This window comes from Pongo pygmaeus, chromosome 15, assembly GCF_028885625.2.
Source record: "Pongo pygmaeus isolate AG05252 chromosome 15, NHGRI_mPonPyg2-v2.0_pri, whole genome shotgun sequence".
Lineage (NCBI taxonomy): Eukaryota > Metazoa > Chordata > Mammalia > Primates > Hominidae > Pongo > Pongo pygmaeus.
The window spans coordinates 54,285,076-54,301,411 of NC_072388.2; the positions used below are offsets into that span (position 1 = coordinate 54,285,076).

At 37.8% G+C, this 16,336-nt stretch overlaps 1 protein-coding gene across 33 annotated transcripts in view; it reads left to right on the forward strand.

Annotated features, from left to right (window-relative positions):
* The window catches only part of KTN1 (kinectin 1), a 103,260-nt gene that overhangs the window by 33,625 nt on the left and 53,299 nt on the right, over positions 1-16,336 (forward strand). For all 33 annotated transcript variants that reach the window (XR_008493738.2, XM_063651612.1, XM_054449116.2 and 30 more), the window contains 5 exons: positions 2,658-2,795; positions 4,105-4,275; positions 5,303-5,433; positions 14,002-14,118; positions 16,072-16,212. Coding sequence is in view for 32 of the 33 variants with exons in the window: in XM_063651612.1 (XP_063507682.1) it covers positions 2,658-2,795; positions 4,105-4,275; positions 5,303-5,433; positions 14,002-14,118; positions 16,072-16,212 (698 nt within the window). In the remaining variant the exon portion in view is untranslated. The remainder of the gene's footprint in view (positions 1-2,657; positions 2,796-4,104; positions 4,276-5,302; positions 5,434-14,001; positions 14,119-16,071; positions 16,213-16,336) is intronic.

The window sequence follows — 16,336 nt, forward strand, 5'->3', positions numbered from 1 at the left end:
TAAAAAAAATGGGGTTTATGTAGGAGATAGAGAAAGTATAGAGGAAATATAGAAGCTAAAGCAAGTACTACTTATGCTGGGCTGAAAGGCTTTACAGAGGAGGCAGTGTCTGAGCATTGAATCACTTCATCAGGCAGATAGTGGGGTCTCATTCCTCACTGGCAGTATATCATGTAAAGGCACAGAGCTGCAAGAGTACAGTGTATTGTTGAGCCATACAATGTGAGGTATAGAGAGTGGTAGAGAACAGAGCTGAAAAGATAGCAGTGGCTAGATCATGGTGGTTTTTGGATACCGTGCCAGGGAGCTAGGACTTCTTAGGTTAGCCATTGTTGAAGATTTTCAAGCAGTTTAGTTACATGGTCATATTTCTGTTTTAGAAAGATTTTTTTGGCAGAGCTAGCAAGAACAGATTTCATGGGGCAGTATTTGATGCTGGCAGACTAGTTAAGAGGTTATTGTAGTTTTCTAAAATTAAGATGTAGGCCTGAACTATGGTAGTGACAGATGAAACAAAGTTGAGAAGTATGCAAAGTAAGAATGACACGAATAACCTCACTATATAGAAGTATGGCAGATAAAGGAGAAGATAGGATTAAAGCTGATCTCCCAAGTTCTGAGTTAGGTTGAGGTTGGCAAACTGCAACCTGTGAGCCACATGTAGCCCACTTCCTTTTTTTATGCCCATGAACCAAGAACACTTTTTGCATTTTAAATGGTTGGGAAATAGAATAATATTTTGAGAAACGTAAAAATGTAAAAAAAGTCAAATCTCAGTATTCATAAAGTGTTTTTATATGCAGCTACATTCATTCACTCATTCATAATATGTTTATGACTGGCTTTCATGCTGCAGTGGCAGACTTGAATAGTCGTACCAGAGTCCGTATGGCCTATAAGGTCTAAAGTTTTACTACCTGGCCCTTTGCAGAAAAAGTTTGCCAACTTGTGCTTGGCAGATGGTTGGTAGCACTAAAATAGGTAATACTGGAGAGAGACTAGATGTGAATGGAGAAGAGAACACTTCCAGTTTGTGTTTCCAGTGCCTGTGGGGCCATCTACGTAGAGCAACTCAGGATGCAGTAGGGTATGTAAATGTAGAAAAGTAGATTCAGAAGCCTTAAGCGTGAAGGTAGTAGAAGGCATGGGAGTAGATAGCTCATCCAAGGGAAGTATTTTAATTGAAGCCCCAACCCTGAGAACAAGCAGTATTCAGTAGAAGCAGTTCCCAAAGTATACCGCAAAGGAATATTTCAAGTGTAAGAAGAGAATTATTATGGGAGCTGATAGGAGGTAATTTATTTTATTTATTTTTATTGTGGCAAATTACACATAGCATGAAATTTACCATTTTAACAACTTTTAAGTGTGTAGTTGTGTGGTGGTAAGTACATTCACATTCTTATATAATCATCACCACTAGCCAAGTCCAGAACTCTTTCGTCTTCTCCAAATGAAACTCTGTACACATTATACACTAATTCCCCATTCCGCCTGCCTCCCCCTTTTCCCCCGTCCTTCCCCCTTCCCCCGTATCTTGACAATTACCCTTCTACTTTCTGTCTTTATGAATTTCACTACTCTGGGAATGTCATATAAGTGAAATTATACAATATTTATCTTTTTTTCACTGCCATATTTTACTTAGCATAATGGAGAGGAGATAATTTTAAGAAAGGGGTAGAGACCAAAAGTATAAAATGCCAAAGAGTAGTCAAATAAGGATTAGTGAATATTTGTAGAATATGGCATTTGGGACACTGGGGGATCTGAGTTAATCCTTTCGTGGAATGAAAGAGATAAAAATCAGGTTGCAATTAGTTGAGGAATGATTGGTAGAAAAGGAACTAAGAGTATTTTGTCAAGATGTAAGGAAATGGATGTGGGATGCTGCGAATTACGGTGATGGGGAAGGGTTTTCTCTTCCTTCGCTTCCCTTCCCTTCCTTCTTTTCCTTCCTTTCCTTCCCTTTCTTCCTTTTCTTTTTTTTACTTTTCTTCTTTCTTTCTCTCTTTCTCTCACTCTTTCTTTCTTTCTCTCTCTCTTTTCTTCTTTCTTTCTTTCCTTTTTCTTTCGACAGGGTCTTGCTCTGTTGCTGAGGCTCGAGTGAATGGTGTGATCTTGGCTCACTGCAGCTTCGACCTCCGGGGCTCAAGCTATCCTCTCACCTCAGCCCCAGAGTAGCCGGAACTACAGGTGTGCGCCACCACACCTGGCTAATTTTTTAATTTTTTTTGTAGAGATGGAGTTTTGTAGAGATGAGGTTTCACCACTTTGCCCAGGCTGGTCTGGAACTCCTGGGTTCAAGTGATACTCCTGGGTTCAAGTGATCCACCTGCCTCAGCCTCCGAAAGTGCTGGGATTACAGGTGTGAGCAGCTGCACCTTGCTGTTTATTTTTTAAGATGATAGAGACTTGATCATGCCTATAGGCTCAGTAGGGTTGAAAATAGCTGAGGAATGGGAAAGGAGGAGTAAGTACATTGAAGAGCTGGTGTAGTGGAATAAGAAAGCTAGAATAAGTTGTTGGTGAGAGCGTTATATGTCAGACTATAAATTTTTAGTGGTAAAGCATTCTGGAAATTACTCAATGATTGCATCTTTTCTGTTATGTTCATTGTTTGCCACAATTATTTTTTTTGTTTGTGTTTAATAAAGATGACCAGGATAAAAAGGTGGAAACTCTCATGGTACCATCAAAAAGGCAAGAAGCATTGCCCCTCCACCAAGAGACTAAACAAGAAAGTGGATCAGGGAAGAAGAAAGCTTCATCAAAGAAACAAAAGACAGAAAATGGTGAGATGTTTAGATATGTATTTTTATAATGCTAATTCTAGAGAAGTACACCAGCACAAGGACCCTGGAAATCTCACACGCTCTTTAGCTCCCAGTTTAATGTGTGCTAATGACAACTGTAATACTAATACACGTCTAAAATTATCTTTAGCCTTATGACTTTATAGCGCTTTGACAGATGGGCAGAGTGTACATTTGAGATGAAAAAGTTTATATACCATTTACAAAGGGCAAAGCATTAATATTCTTAACTCAGTTTTGAAGAAAATGAATAGCATACAGACCATAGAAGAAAAACATTCTTGAAATATTTGTACTTTTTAATATCACTTAAAGATTATGCTTAAGGACATTAGCTAGATCTGGCATTAGCTTACATTTCCAATTAATTCCTAAACAGAACTCACATGTGTATATGGCAAGCATCAAATTATAAGAGATGGAGCAATCTTATTTGTTCACAGTTTTCCAGGGAAAGCTTGGCTGTGAAATTTGTGAAGACTAAACAACTTAAAATTATGACATATCAATTAGGTATGAGGGAAATATTACCTGAATATATTTGTTAAAATTAAATGTTAAACAATTTTAAATAAAAGAAGAGACATATATAAGTAAAAAAGCTCTTTTTAAAAGGTAGGAATGAAAAGAAAAGAGGTTTTCATCTGGGTGTGGAAGTTTGTATCTCTAACCAGCAGACATTAGGCTTAATGTTCAAACTCTTCAAATTCTTCCCATTAAAATTAGGAACAAAATAAAGAGGCTTCCTTCTTCCACTTTTAATGTTATTTTGGAAGTTTTAGCAAGTGTAGATGTACCATGGAAATTAGAGGCATAACTATTCAGAAATGAGAAGCTATCTGCAAGGAGCACTGTGATTCTTGCACTTAGCAAGTACGAAGAACTTGATTAAAAATTATCAACTACAGTAAGTTGGTAAAGTACCAACATAAATAAAAACTAATAGTTTTCCTTGAGCACTAATTAAGTGGAAATAATTCTTATATTAAAACAAAAATTAAAGGAGACCTAAGGATGCTTAAAAAGTTTTTAGATACTGTTAGAGGAGATATGCTGTACACTTTTAGATGACTTAAATGATTTACTATAAAATAAGACTGTTGAGCTGGTACGGCTTCATTAGAATGAGTGTTTTGACTTGTTAAATGATGAAATAGGAATTTAAAACCAATTTGAGCTACCAGTAAAGGTTTCAAAATAACTGCATTTATCATTAAAGTTTGCTTGCATGTCATTTACTCTGTTTTGTAAAAATTCTAATTATGATTTTGTTGAACTTAAATTGCAGTCTTCGTAGATGAACCCCTTATTCATGCAACTACTTATATTCCTTTGATGGATAATGCTGACTCAAGTCCTGTGGTAGATAAGAGAGAGGTTATTGATTTGCTTAAACCTGACCAAGTAGAAGGGATCCAGAAATCTGGGACTAAAAAACTGAAGACTGAAACTGACAAAGGTAATATATGGGATGTATAGTCTTTGTTGTACTATAAAAAGACATTTCTGAGTTCTGATGGAGTCATTTTCTCATAGAAACAATGCATTTCAAAAGAATCAAATCCTCGTGGTAGAAGACTTACTGGTAGTTTTTTAGTCCAACTTCCTCAGTTTTGTAGATCTGGAACTTGAATTTGACTTATTAAAGGTCCTACAGCTATTTTGCTATCTGATGATTATTTCCCAGCTACTACTGTCTCCTGTGAGGTTTCATGGCTAATTCATAACTGTTTTTTTTTTTAATAGACTATTTTTTTTAGAGTAGTTTTAGGTTCACAGCAAAATTCATTGGAAAGTTCAGAGTTCCCACATATCCCGTTTCCACATATGTACACAACTACCTCTTAAAACTTATAATTTAGCTGAAGTATTAAAAGCCCTAGGGTCCTTCGAGTCTGATGGGTGACAGCTCTTTTTAAGAAGAGGTTGTTAATGCCTAATACGAGAACCTTAGGAAAATAAGGGTGGGTGGGTCAGGAGGTGGTTGATGCATGGATTTTTAAAATGTCAGGATGGTTTGCATATATTTGATCTTCATAGAATCAGATTTCCTTTTTATAATTATCTTAGAACTTATTTTCTCATGTGTGGAATTTGGCTTAATATCTCTCAGGATTATTTTGTTTTTCACAGTTGGTTGTCAGTGTGCAAGGATTATTTAAGTTCATTGAGATTATTGTGAATATAATAGTGCAGATATTAGCACATACTAGACACCTAAGTGACTTTTTTTTTAAAGTGAGGGTATATTGGCATTTTAGTATTTTGCAGTTTGAGCAAACTTTTAGCTAATGTAATTATTCCGTATTATAGATGATAAACCCTTTTTTTCCTCTTGACTGGAGTATTTGTTTTATTTAACCTGAAGTATATATCTGTTTTCTTTTGGTTATTGACTTTCTGGGCCATGAATTCTTCATGCTTACCTTTGCTGAAGTTATTACTTGTGTTTTTTAAATGCCAACTCTTTTTTTTTTCAAATTAAGAAAATGCTGAAGTGAAGTTTAAAGATTTTCTTCTGTCCTTGAAGACTATGATGTTTTCTGAAGATGAGGCTCTTTGTGTTGTAGACCTGCTAAAGGAGAAGTCTGGTGTAATACAAGATGCTTTAAAGAAGGTAAGCATGTTTTTTGATTATGGGCATGCATATTCATGACCAGTCATTAGAAGTTCACCAAACAAGACTTTAGCCAGAGCAATTAATATCTGCTCCCATCCTTAACATCTCAGAACATACATCTGGAATGCCTTCAGAAATTACTTTATATATTGTATTAATCTGTCTTCATGCCACTGATAAAGAGATACCTGAGACTGGGTAATTTATAAAGAAAAAGAGTTTACATGGCTCACAGTTCTACGTGGCTGGGGAGGCCTCACAATCATAGTGGAAGGTGAAAGGCACGTCTTACATGGTGGCAGGGAAGAGGGAATGAGAACCAAGCGAAAGGGGTTTCCTCTTATAAAACCATCAGACCTTGCAAGGCTTATTTACTACCATGAGAACAATGGGGGAAATTGCCCCCATGATTCAATTATCTCCCACCAGGTCCCTCCCACAACACATGGGAATTATGGGAGCTACAGTTCAGGATGAGATTTGGGTGGGGACACAGCCAATCCATAACATTCCGCTTTGGACCCTCCCAAATCTCATGTCCTCACATTTCAAAACCAGTCATGCCCTCCTACTGGTCACCCAAAGTCTTAACTAATTTCGGCATTAATTCAAAAGTCCACAGTCCAAAGTCTCATCTGAGACAAGGCAAGTCCCTTCCGCCTATGAGCCTGTAAAATCAGAAGCAACTTAGTTACCTCCTAGATACAATGGGGTATAGGCATTGGGTAAATACAGCCACTCCAAATGGGAGAAATTGGCCAAAATAAAAGGGCTACAGGCCCCATGCAAATCTGAAATCCAGTGGGGCAGTCATATCTTGAAGCTCCAATATGATCTCCTTTGACTCCATGTCTTACATCTAGGTCATGCTGATTCAAGAGGTGGGTTCCCACAGTCTTGGGCAGCTCCGCTCCCGTGGCTTTGCAGGGTACAGCCTCCTTTCTGGCTGCTTTCACGGGCTGGCGTTGAGGGTCTGTGGCTTTTCCAGGCTCACAGTACAAGCTGTCAGTGGCTCTACCATTCTGGGATCTGGAGGATGGTGGCCCTCTTCTCACAGCTCCGCTGGGCAGTGCTTCAGTGGGGACTTCGTGTGTAGGTTTCAACCTCACATTTCCCTTCCGCACTACCCTAGCAGAGGTTCTCCATGAGGGCCCCACCCCTGTGGCAAACTTCTGCCTGGACATCCAGGTGTTTCCATATATCCTCTGAAATCTAGGCAAAGGTTTCCCAAAACTCAAATCTTGACTTTTGTGCACCTACAGGTTCAACACTACGTTGAAGCTGCTGAGGCTTGGGGCTTGTACCCTCTGAAGCCACAGCCCATGCTGTACCTTGGTTTCTTTTATCCATGCCTAGAGTGGCTGGGTTGCAGGTCACCAAGTTCCTAGGCTACATACAGCAGGGGGGCCCTGGGCCCTGCTCAGGAAACCATTTTTTCTTCCTAGGTCTCCAGCCCATGATAGGAGGGCCCTGCTGCAAAGGTCTTTGACATTCTCTGGAGACATTTTCTCCATTGTTTTGGTGATTTACATTTGGTTCCCCATTACTTATGCAAATTTCTGCAGCTGGCTTGAATTTCTCCTCAGAAAGTGGGTTTTTCTTTTCTATTGCATCATCAGGCTGCAAATTTTCCAAACTTTATTCTGTTTCCCTCTTAAAACTGAATGCTGTTAATAGCACCCAAGTCACCTCTCGAATGCTTTGCTTCTTAGAAATTTCTTCCACCAGGGACCCTAAATCATCTCCCTTAAGTCTCCCTCACATCTCTAGGACAGGTGCATAATGCCACCAGTCTCTTCGCTAAAACATAGCAAGAGTTGCCTTTACTCCAGTTCCCAACATGTTCCTCATCTCCATCTGAGATGACCTCATCCTGGATTTCATTGCTTGTATCATTATCAGCATTTTGGTCAAAGCTATTCAGCAAGTCTCTAGGAAGTTCCAAACTTTCCCACATCTTCCTGTCTTCTTCTGAGCCCTCCAAACTGTTCCAACTCCTCTGCCTGTTACCTGGTTCCAAAGTCATGTCCACATTTTCAGGTATCTTTACAGCAGTTCCTCACTCCTGGTACCAATTTACTGTATTAGTCTGTTTTCACATTGCTGATAAAGACATACCTGAGACTGGTAATTTATAAAGAAAAAGAGGTTTAATGGACTCACAGTTTCATGTGGCTGGCCTCACAATCATGGTAGAAGGTGAAAGGCATGTCTTACATGGCAGCAGGGAAGAGGGAATGAGAACCAAATGAAAGGGATTTCCCCTTTTAAAACCCTCAGATCTTGTGAGACTTACGACCAGGAGAACAGTATGGGGGAAACTGCCCTCATGATTCAATTATCTCCCACCGAGCCTCTCCCACAGCACATGGGAATTACGGGAGCTACAATTCAAGATGAGATTTGGGTGGGTACACAGCCTAACCATATCATATATTCACACTAATCAATTCACTTATTTAAAATGTCATCTGTTGTTATCTGATCCTTTGACAGAGCCAATTGCTTAAAATAAGTAAAATGATTTATATTACTTTTTTTTTTTTTTTGAGATGGAGTCTTGCTCTGTCGCCCAGGCTGGAGTGCAGTGGCACGATCTCGGCTCACTGCAACCTCCGCTTCCTGGGTTGAAGTGATTCTGCAGAGTAGCTGGGATTACAGGCATGCACCACCATGCCCGGCTAATTTTTGTATTTTTAGTAGAGATGGGGTTTCACCGTCTTAGCCAGGATGGTCTCAATCTTCTGACCTCGTGATCCACCTGCCTCGGCCTCCCAAAGTGCTGGGATTACAGGCATGAGCCACCGTGCCCGGCCAGATTTATATTACTTTTAAAGTCTTTTGGCCCTAGGCTAAACTGTACCGTGCTTTGCTCTGACTAGAAGTGCTAAAGTCAAAGTCAGGTGATTTCTGGATAGCATGTATGAACGGTTTTTGTGACTGAAGATCACATCATTCAAAGAACCTTAGGACTGTTGTTGTGGGGGTGTTGTGTGCATTGTGTTTGTAATAGTACTCTTCTAAAAGAAATGATTTGAATGGCATAATCACTGCTATGGCTGATGTTTTAAAAAAAATTGTAAAATAAAAACCCCATGCAGCTAACATCTATATTCTTATGGGTCATATTCACTATAATATCATATGTACTATGTCATACTGGGAAAGGTGACAAGTTTTGAAGGGTTACCTATGTAAAATAAGTGACATGGTGTCTGCTATTCAATATTAGATGGTGCATTTAACTGTCTTTATTCTAAAAACACACACATGCACACCTCTTCCCTCATAACTTCTCGCCTACTTTCAAACCTTCAGTGGTTTAATTTTTTCTTATACTAGTCTAGACCATTACCTTTCACCTGATTACCTGCAGTAGTCTCCAGATTGATGTTTCTGCTTTTCCTCTTAGTCCTCTAATTTTGTTTTTTTCCCACGTAACTGTAAAGTGACCTTTAAGAGATAAATTAGGTTATATTACTGCTTTGAAAACCCTTTGGTGTTTTTCTCTTTTGTAGTTAAAACATAAATCCAGATTCCTTAAGAGGTCTATGTCCTGCCTCTCTCTGCAGCCTCATCTAATGACATTTTTTCTCATTCCCTCACTAAATTTCACCCATACGGAGTCTTCTCTGGTTCTTCTGTCATACCAGACTTTTTTCTTCTGTCTGTCCTGTCTCCCCTTTCCTCCCAAACCCTCCCTTCCAATTTCTTTCTATGCCCACTTTCTCCTTCAAGTCTCCACTTAAATGTCATTTTCTCATATAAGGCTAACCTGAATTCACAGTCTAAATTGTTTGCCCTGCTATTCTTTCTTACAACCGTCTGGATGTTTTTGCCATAGCATTTATCATAGCATTATAAGTCTGTCATACTTCTATTGACAGTGCATTTTACAAATCTGTGGCAATTTTACAATGTAGTATGCTTGTTAGACAGTTTCCATGTGATGCCAGCAATGGCCCAGAGTAAAAAGGTAATCAGTAAATAATGATAAATGTGACTTTAAATACAAAGACAGATGCTTTGTTGCAAGGAACTTTCTTGATTATTTTTATTTTTATTTTTATTTTTTTGAGACGGAGTCTGGCCCTGTCACCCAGGCTGGAGTGCAGTGGCGCAGTCTCTGCTCACCGCAGCCTTTACCTCTCGGGCTCAAGCGATCCTCTCATCTCACCCTCCTGAGGAGTTGGGACCACAGGCAATGCCTGGCTAGTTTTTGTATTTTTTTTGTAGAGATGGGGTTTCACTGTGTTGCCCATGCTGGTTTCAAGCTCCTGAGCTCAATCAGTCGTCCTGCCTTGGCCTCCCAAAGTGCTAGGATTACAGGTGTGAGCCACGGCGCCTAGCCTTGATATTGATTAAAGAATTTGTCCTTCGGTTTATTTTATTGTAATTGAGTGAGTAAATACTTAAAAAAGTTGTTAGTTATATGTGGGGATTGGGAAAAGCTCCTAGCAGGGAAGAACCTTGCTGAAGTTACCGTGTTACTATATTGCTGTTTAGAGTTAATGCTTTTTAAGATTAAAGGTAATTGCTTTAAGTGTCTCTCTTCTAATGAGAGATGTTGCTGGTAGCTTATGGGGGCAAGAGTAATCATTTTATTGTCTGAGACAGCTGTCAACTCTAGAGTCTGGGTGGTAAATCAGACTACCATTTATCTATTTTAGGCAGGCCTTGGAAGAAGTTGGAAACTATTAAAGATAGCATGGAGCAAGTGTTTTAAAACTGTTCACATTTTTCCCCTTTTCCTTGGAGCCATTTGGTTTTAGATTAAAATCTTATTGTTCTTGGTTTCTCATGGGGCGGTTCTGTTCTCTACTAAAGGAACTCTGCCTTTGTAGGTCTCTTGTATCTGAGTAAGACTAGGTAAGTTGAATTTCTCCTTTTTCCTGCCTTAGAGCTGAGTTGGTCAGAGCTTTTCACAGATTGTTCGAAGTCCCAGAGGTAATTGAATCCTTGTGCCGAATAAAGACCACTTTAGAGCAAAGGGGGAGATAAATACAAGGCACTGGCATAGGATAGGATTTTTTGAGCAGTGTATGTAGTGGCTAAAGAAGAGTCCATGGTGACTGCTTGTTTTCTTTCTTGAGTAACTGGATAGATTGTAGTGACAGTGGTTTTTGTGAACACTTTGTAGAGAGTAGAGGATTGAGAATTTTCAGAAAGCTGTTTTAGGCATCCCTTGTGCCATTTAAGTGGATATCGTTATTTTACAATTAACATATTTCTCTGGAGTAGAAGAAAGGCTACAATGGGAGTGATTGAGGAAGATAATCCACTATCAGCAGTACATATGGTAGATGTATATTAGATCAGGGAGGATGTGAGAGGTGATAGAAGGCTCAAGAATGAACCCCAGGAAACACCAACAATTAAAGGGCAAGGAAAATCACCATGAAAGATGCTGAAGAGGAGCGAAGTGGTAGGAGGAACACCAGGAGGTAGTGGAATCACAGAAACTTTGAGTTTGGGAAGTAGGGAGGTTGGGGGAATGATCAACAGTAACATGCTTTAGAGATGTCAAGATTAAGATTGTAAAACTGGGTTTGATATCCTTAGTAAAAGTAGTTTCACTGCAGTACAAGACTATAAATAAGTACCAAATGGATGGGAAAAGTGACAGCGAGTGTCCGCTACAAGTAAGCTTAGGTGGGAAGGGGAAAACAGCAAAAGCTAGAAGGGTTGGAGCAGGGATATTATGTTGTGTGAGTGTACACGTGCCCTTGTATTCGAGTTATGAGGCACTTGAGAGTTTGGTTAAGATCCTGAGCTCTGGAGTCAGACTTCCCAAATTCAAATCTGGACTCTGCCACTTGCAGCTTTGTGGCCTTAGATAAGTTACTTAGCTTCAGTGACTCAGTTTTCCCATGTCTAAAATGGGAATGATCAAGTTTTGAGAATTAAATGCTAGTGCATGTTAGGTGCTTACGGTCCCTAGCATATAATAACTGCTGAAAAATGTAAACTATTAATGTAATTATTAGTAAGAAAATGTTTAATTATTAATTTTTTATCATTGACCTTTAAATATACTTGCTTCAGTTATATTTTAAACTTTAAATTATTAACAATTTGGGCCCCATGCTGTGTAGCAGGAGGAACTGCTGTTATACCACTTAAATTTTTTTCCTAGCTTCTGTCTTCCACCACTCTCAACTTTCATTAATAATAGTTTTTCTGTTTGTCAGATACTTGTAATATTTAACATCTCTTCTGTGATTATAACTTTCATGTTTTAGTTTTAATTTTATAGTTTAATGGTGGGTCCAGATCTCAATGTTAGTACTTTTGTCATAGCTTCTTTATGCATCTCTTGGTTAGCTGAAGTTGTTTTTCCTGGGATTTCTTCAAAAAATTTTCCAAATTTTGGCAAGTTAACATGCTTTTGTTGTATTTATACTCAAATAATACTTTGGTGGGGTATAACATAACAGAGTTTCATTTTTTTTCCTTGAAACGTTTTATGCATTTGTTGTTTCACTGTTCTCTTTATTCATATTGCTGGTAGAGGACTGACGCCAACCTGCATTTTGCACCCTTTTCATGTATTTTTGTTAAACTGCACTCTCACAATAAAACATTCTTTGAATAATCAATCACGTTTATTATTTACTGGATTTTTTTCAGTGTCTGACCTACTCTACACACATCAAGGAATTCAGTTTCTTTGGCATTCAGTAATTGTACTATAACATGGCTTGACATTGACTGCTCCGTTAAACTTCCCTTGGATACAGTATGCCTTTTCAATCATTAGATTCAAGTTAGCTTTTATTACTGGGAAGTTGTATATAATGTTCTTGAAATAAGTAAAATAATGGAGATCAGTTAAATACATGTGGGCTCTCCTCTGCCTACCTTTGTTGTCTTTTCATATCTTTAACAACAACAAAAAAATCGTAACACATAACCAAAGAAAACTTTATTTCTACTTTTTATTTATTTCTCTCCACCATGGACTCTATGGCTCTTAAACTGTGTTTACAGCGGCATGTGCTTTTCTGTTTGCTGCTTCTAACTATAGTATATTTCTGGGATGGTGTTGCCTTTGCTTCCACTTTAGTTTTGCCAGCTCACGTTTCATCTCATTTTGTGTTATCTTTTCTCTGAGCTCTTTTATTTTCCAGAGATGATTACTATATTAGATTTTTAACCACAATTTTTTCCTGCTGTGTGATAACCTTTTTCTGGTGATTTTTCTTCACTTGTTATTTGTGTTTTTCTTATTTTCATTTTTTTGGTATCTTGTATAGATCCTGTTTTGTTTTATTTTATTTCATTTTATTTACTACTACTGTTCTTCCAATGAGGGATGTTTTTCTTGGATCATCTTTGTGTTAGAGCTTGGTGGTGTTGAAGGGTCAGGGATGGCTGGTGTTTTCCTTGGGGACTGTGTATGTAATGATTTTTTTAGCCTTTGCTGCTTTTCAGATAAGAGACTTAGGGCCTCCCTATAGAGAATCTTTTGACTGCCTCACTGGCTAGTTGCTCCCTTTGAGTGAGGTTTTTCCTCTTGAGATGTGGGATTTTATCTGCGACTTTTTTTTTTCCTTCTTGAGACCTTCTTCCAAGAAAGTTCCTGCTTTCAATCTTTGCACTTGTTTGTTGTTTCCCATGTCAAATTGGGGATGGCTGGTTTTACCTTTCAGGATGTGCCTGTTAGTTTCAGAGAACTACACATTTATGGCACCTCTGTAGCCGTGGGTGTATTCTGACGGGTTCGTGGAGCATCTGAATTTGATCTTTACTATATTTGGTGGTCTTTCCTCATATGCTTTGAGATTACAGGTTACTGTTTCATGTATAGCAGCTTACATTTTGGTTTCATATTCTCTCTTTTGATCTAGCAGGAGAAGGAGGAAATTACTGTCTTGACTCTGAGTTTAAAACTGGAATTCCCGTAATTCTTTGTAAAAATCTGTTTCTTGGTTGATATGTATCTAGTTGGAAATTTCAGGATATACAGCATTAAAGAGATTTTTCTGAATATTTCACTGATCAGTATTTGGCAGTTATTTTACTTTTTATGTAATACAGAACTCTGCATTGACCCAAGAACACTTGATGTTAGATACTTCATTTTCATAATTTTTTTTTAATCTTAGCACCTTTTATTTTTTATTTTATTTATTTATTTTTCTTTTACTTTAAGTTCTGGGAAACATGTGCAGAACGTGCAGGTTTGTTACATAGGTATACACATGCCATGGTGGTTTGCTGCACCCATCAACCTGTCATCTACATTAGGTATTTCTCCTAATGCTATCCCTCCCCTATTCCCCTACTCCCTGACAGGCATGTTGCCCTTCCTGTGTCCATGTGTTCTCAATGTTCACCTCTTACTTATGAGTGAGAATATGCAGTGTTTGGTTTTCTGTTCTGGTGTTTGTTTACTGAGAATGATGGTTTCCAGCTTCATCCATGTTCCTGCAAAGGACATGAACTCATCCTTTTTTATGGCTGCATAGTATTCCATGGTGTATATGTGCCACATTTCATTTTCATAATTTTTATTAGCCCATGGTAACTATTACTAATTCTGCATTGCCTTCTCAATTGCAGTCAAGTAAGGGAGAATTGACTACGCTCATACATCAGCTTCAAGAAAAGGACAAGTTACTCGCTGCTGTGAAGGAAGATGCTGCTGCTACAAAGGATCGGTGTAAGCACTTAACCCAGGTGAAGACATTCATATGTACCAGGGATATACGTCCCAAATCAGAAACAACGAAAGATTTCAGAAATTGTCCATAATCAGTAGTTTAATTATTTGTAATTTATATCCAACAAAAGTAACTTTCCTTTAGAGTTTTGGGAGGGTAAATAGAGCTGTCTCTCTCTTTTGTGATATTATAGCCTATAGTTGAATTATTTAAAATAAGAGTACTTACAGATATCCTAACTTCAGAATAACAAAAGCATTCTGTACAGAAGCATGGGAATTTGTTTTAATTGGATCTGAACTAGATCTGTTCTCTATAGAAACACAGAATTTGGTGTGATCTTGTTTAAGTCTGATTAATGGAATAAATGTGAAACTCTTAACATAGGTAATTTATTTATGGAGCTTCTTGTGATAAGTATAATTTTTTGTCAAGTTCTTCAAATCTCAGAAATTTTACTTTGAGAGGTTAATAGTAAAAAGTACCAGAAAAGCCAATCTTTAAAATATCATGAAACTGAGAGAACAGAATTGAAACTATGGAAAATGTGGTTTCATTATTCCTGAAGTGCTTGTTTCTCTTTCTGGGGATTAAATGCAGTAGAGTACATGATGTTTATTTATGAGTCATTCACCTAGCCACTTGATGACATTGTAAAAATGAATAGCCTTGTTTGAATATAAATCCTTTATGTGAATTTGAAGTAAATAAAAAAAGTCAATGGAAAAAGTTGGCAAGATTAATTGAAGTTATTAATAAAATTAGAAACTTTAACATAGTTTTATGTGACTATATATGACTATGTAGTCACATAATTAAAAAATTAATTTTAATTTAAAAAAATTAAAAATTAGGATAACTAATTTGATAATTCATTGAGCTGCATACTTATGATGTGTATACTTCTAAGTATGTTATACAGGAGTATAACAGTTTGTAAAGATGAATGAACAAACTCAGGCAACCATAAATTATGTAATATCTCAAATTTTGTCATACAATTGCTTTAGAGCAGGAACATGATTAGTCCTAATGATACCTGCAGCTAACTTTAAAATTGCTTAGCTTTCATGTACTTCGATAATTAATATTTGTTTTAAGAGTTCATAGTACCGGCAAAGCAAAATGAAATCCCTCATTTAAGATTTGACTTAGTGGCCGGGCGCAGTGGCTCACGCCTGTAATCCCAGCACTTTGGAAGGCTGAGGCGGGTGAATCATGAGGTCAGGAGATCGAGACCATCCTGGCTAACACGGTGAAACCCCGTCTCTACTAAAAATACAAAAAAAATTAGCCGGGCATGGTGGCGGGCGTCTGTAGTCTTAACTACTCGGGAGGCTGAGGCAGGATAATGGTGTGAACCTGGGAGGCAGAGCTTGTAGTGAGCTGAGATGACGCCACTGTTCTCCAGCCTGGGCGATGGAGCGAGACTCCGTCTCAAAAAAAAAAAATTTGACTTAGGAAGATGATAAAACTTTGCTTTCTGAATTTACTTTCCCTTGTTTCAAACTTTGACTCTGCTATAGACATCTTATCCCTATTTTTTCCCTTAGGAGAGAGACTTTTATTTCCTTCTAGGCCTTTTTTCCCTGAAAGAGAACGTGTACCTGGGAATGATAGAGAATGAACTGTTTTGCTTTAAAATGTTCTTTCGTGTAATCAAGTTAGAATGTAGGATTTATTCTAGGTTCATAGTCTTTAACTCATAATAAACTAGAAAATGCATTTGAATTAAGAGTAAACAACAGTGGCAAAGTGTTTATGAAGGGAATTGGTGTGAAGAGCAGATGAGATGCAGAAGACTGTTTTTAAAATCTTTTGACCTTGCTTTTTTTAAGCAAGTACTTAATGTTTTATCATTCATGATTATTTTACTGATGATGTTAAATAATATCATTGTTTGTCATTGTTGCAGGCTTATGATACTTATTAAATAACAGGTTTTTAAATTTCTGGGATATTCTTTTAGGAAATGATGACAGAGAAAGAAAGAAGCAATGTGGTTATAGCAAGGATGAAAGATCGGATTGGAACATTAGAAAAGGAACATAATGTATTTCAAAACAAAATACATGTCAGTTATCAAGAGACTCAACAGATGCAGATGAAGGTATATTTTCATTCTTTGAAAACAAGATGAAATGGTTGCATTCACTTTATTAGCAAACTTTTAAGTGGCTAGAATGTACAAGGCCCTTTGTTGGGCCATCAACATACAGTGGCTAGTGAAGTTC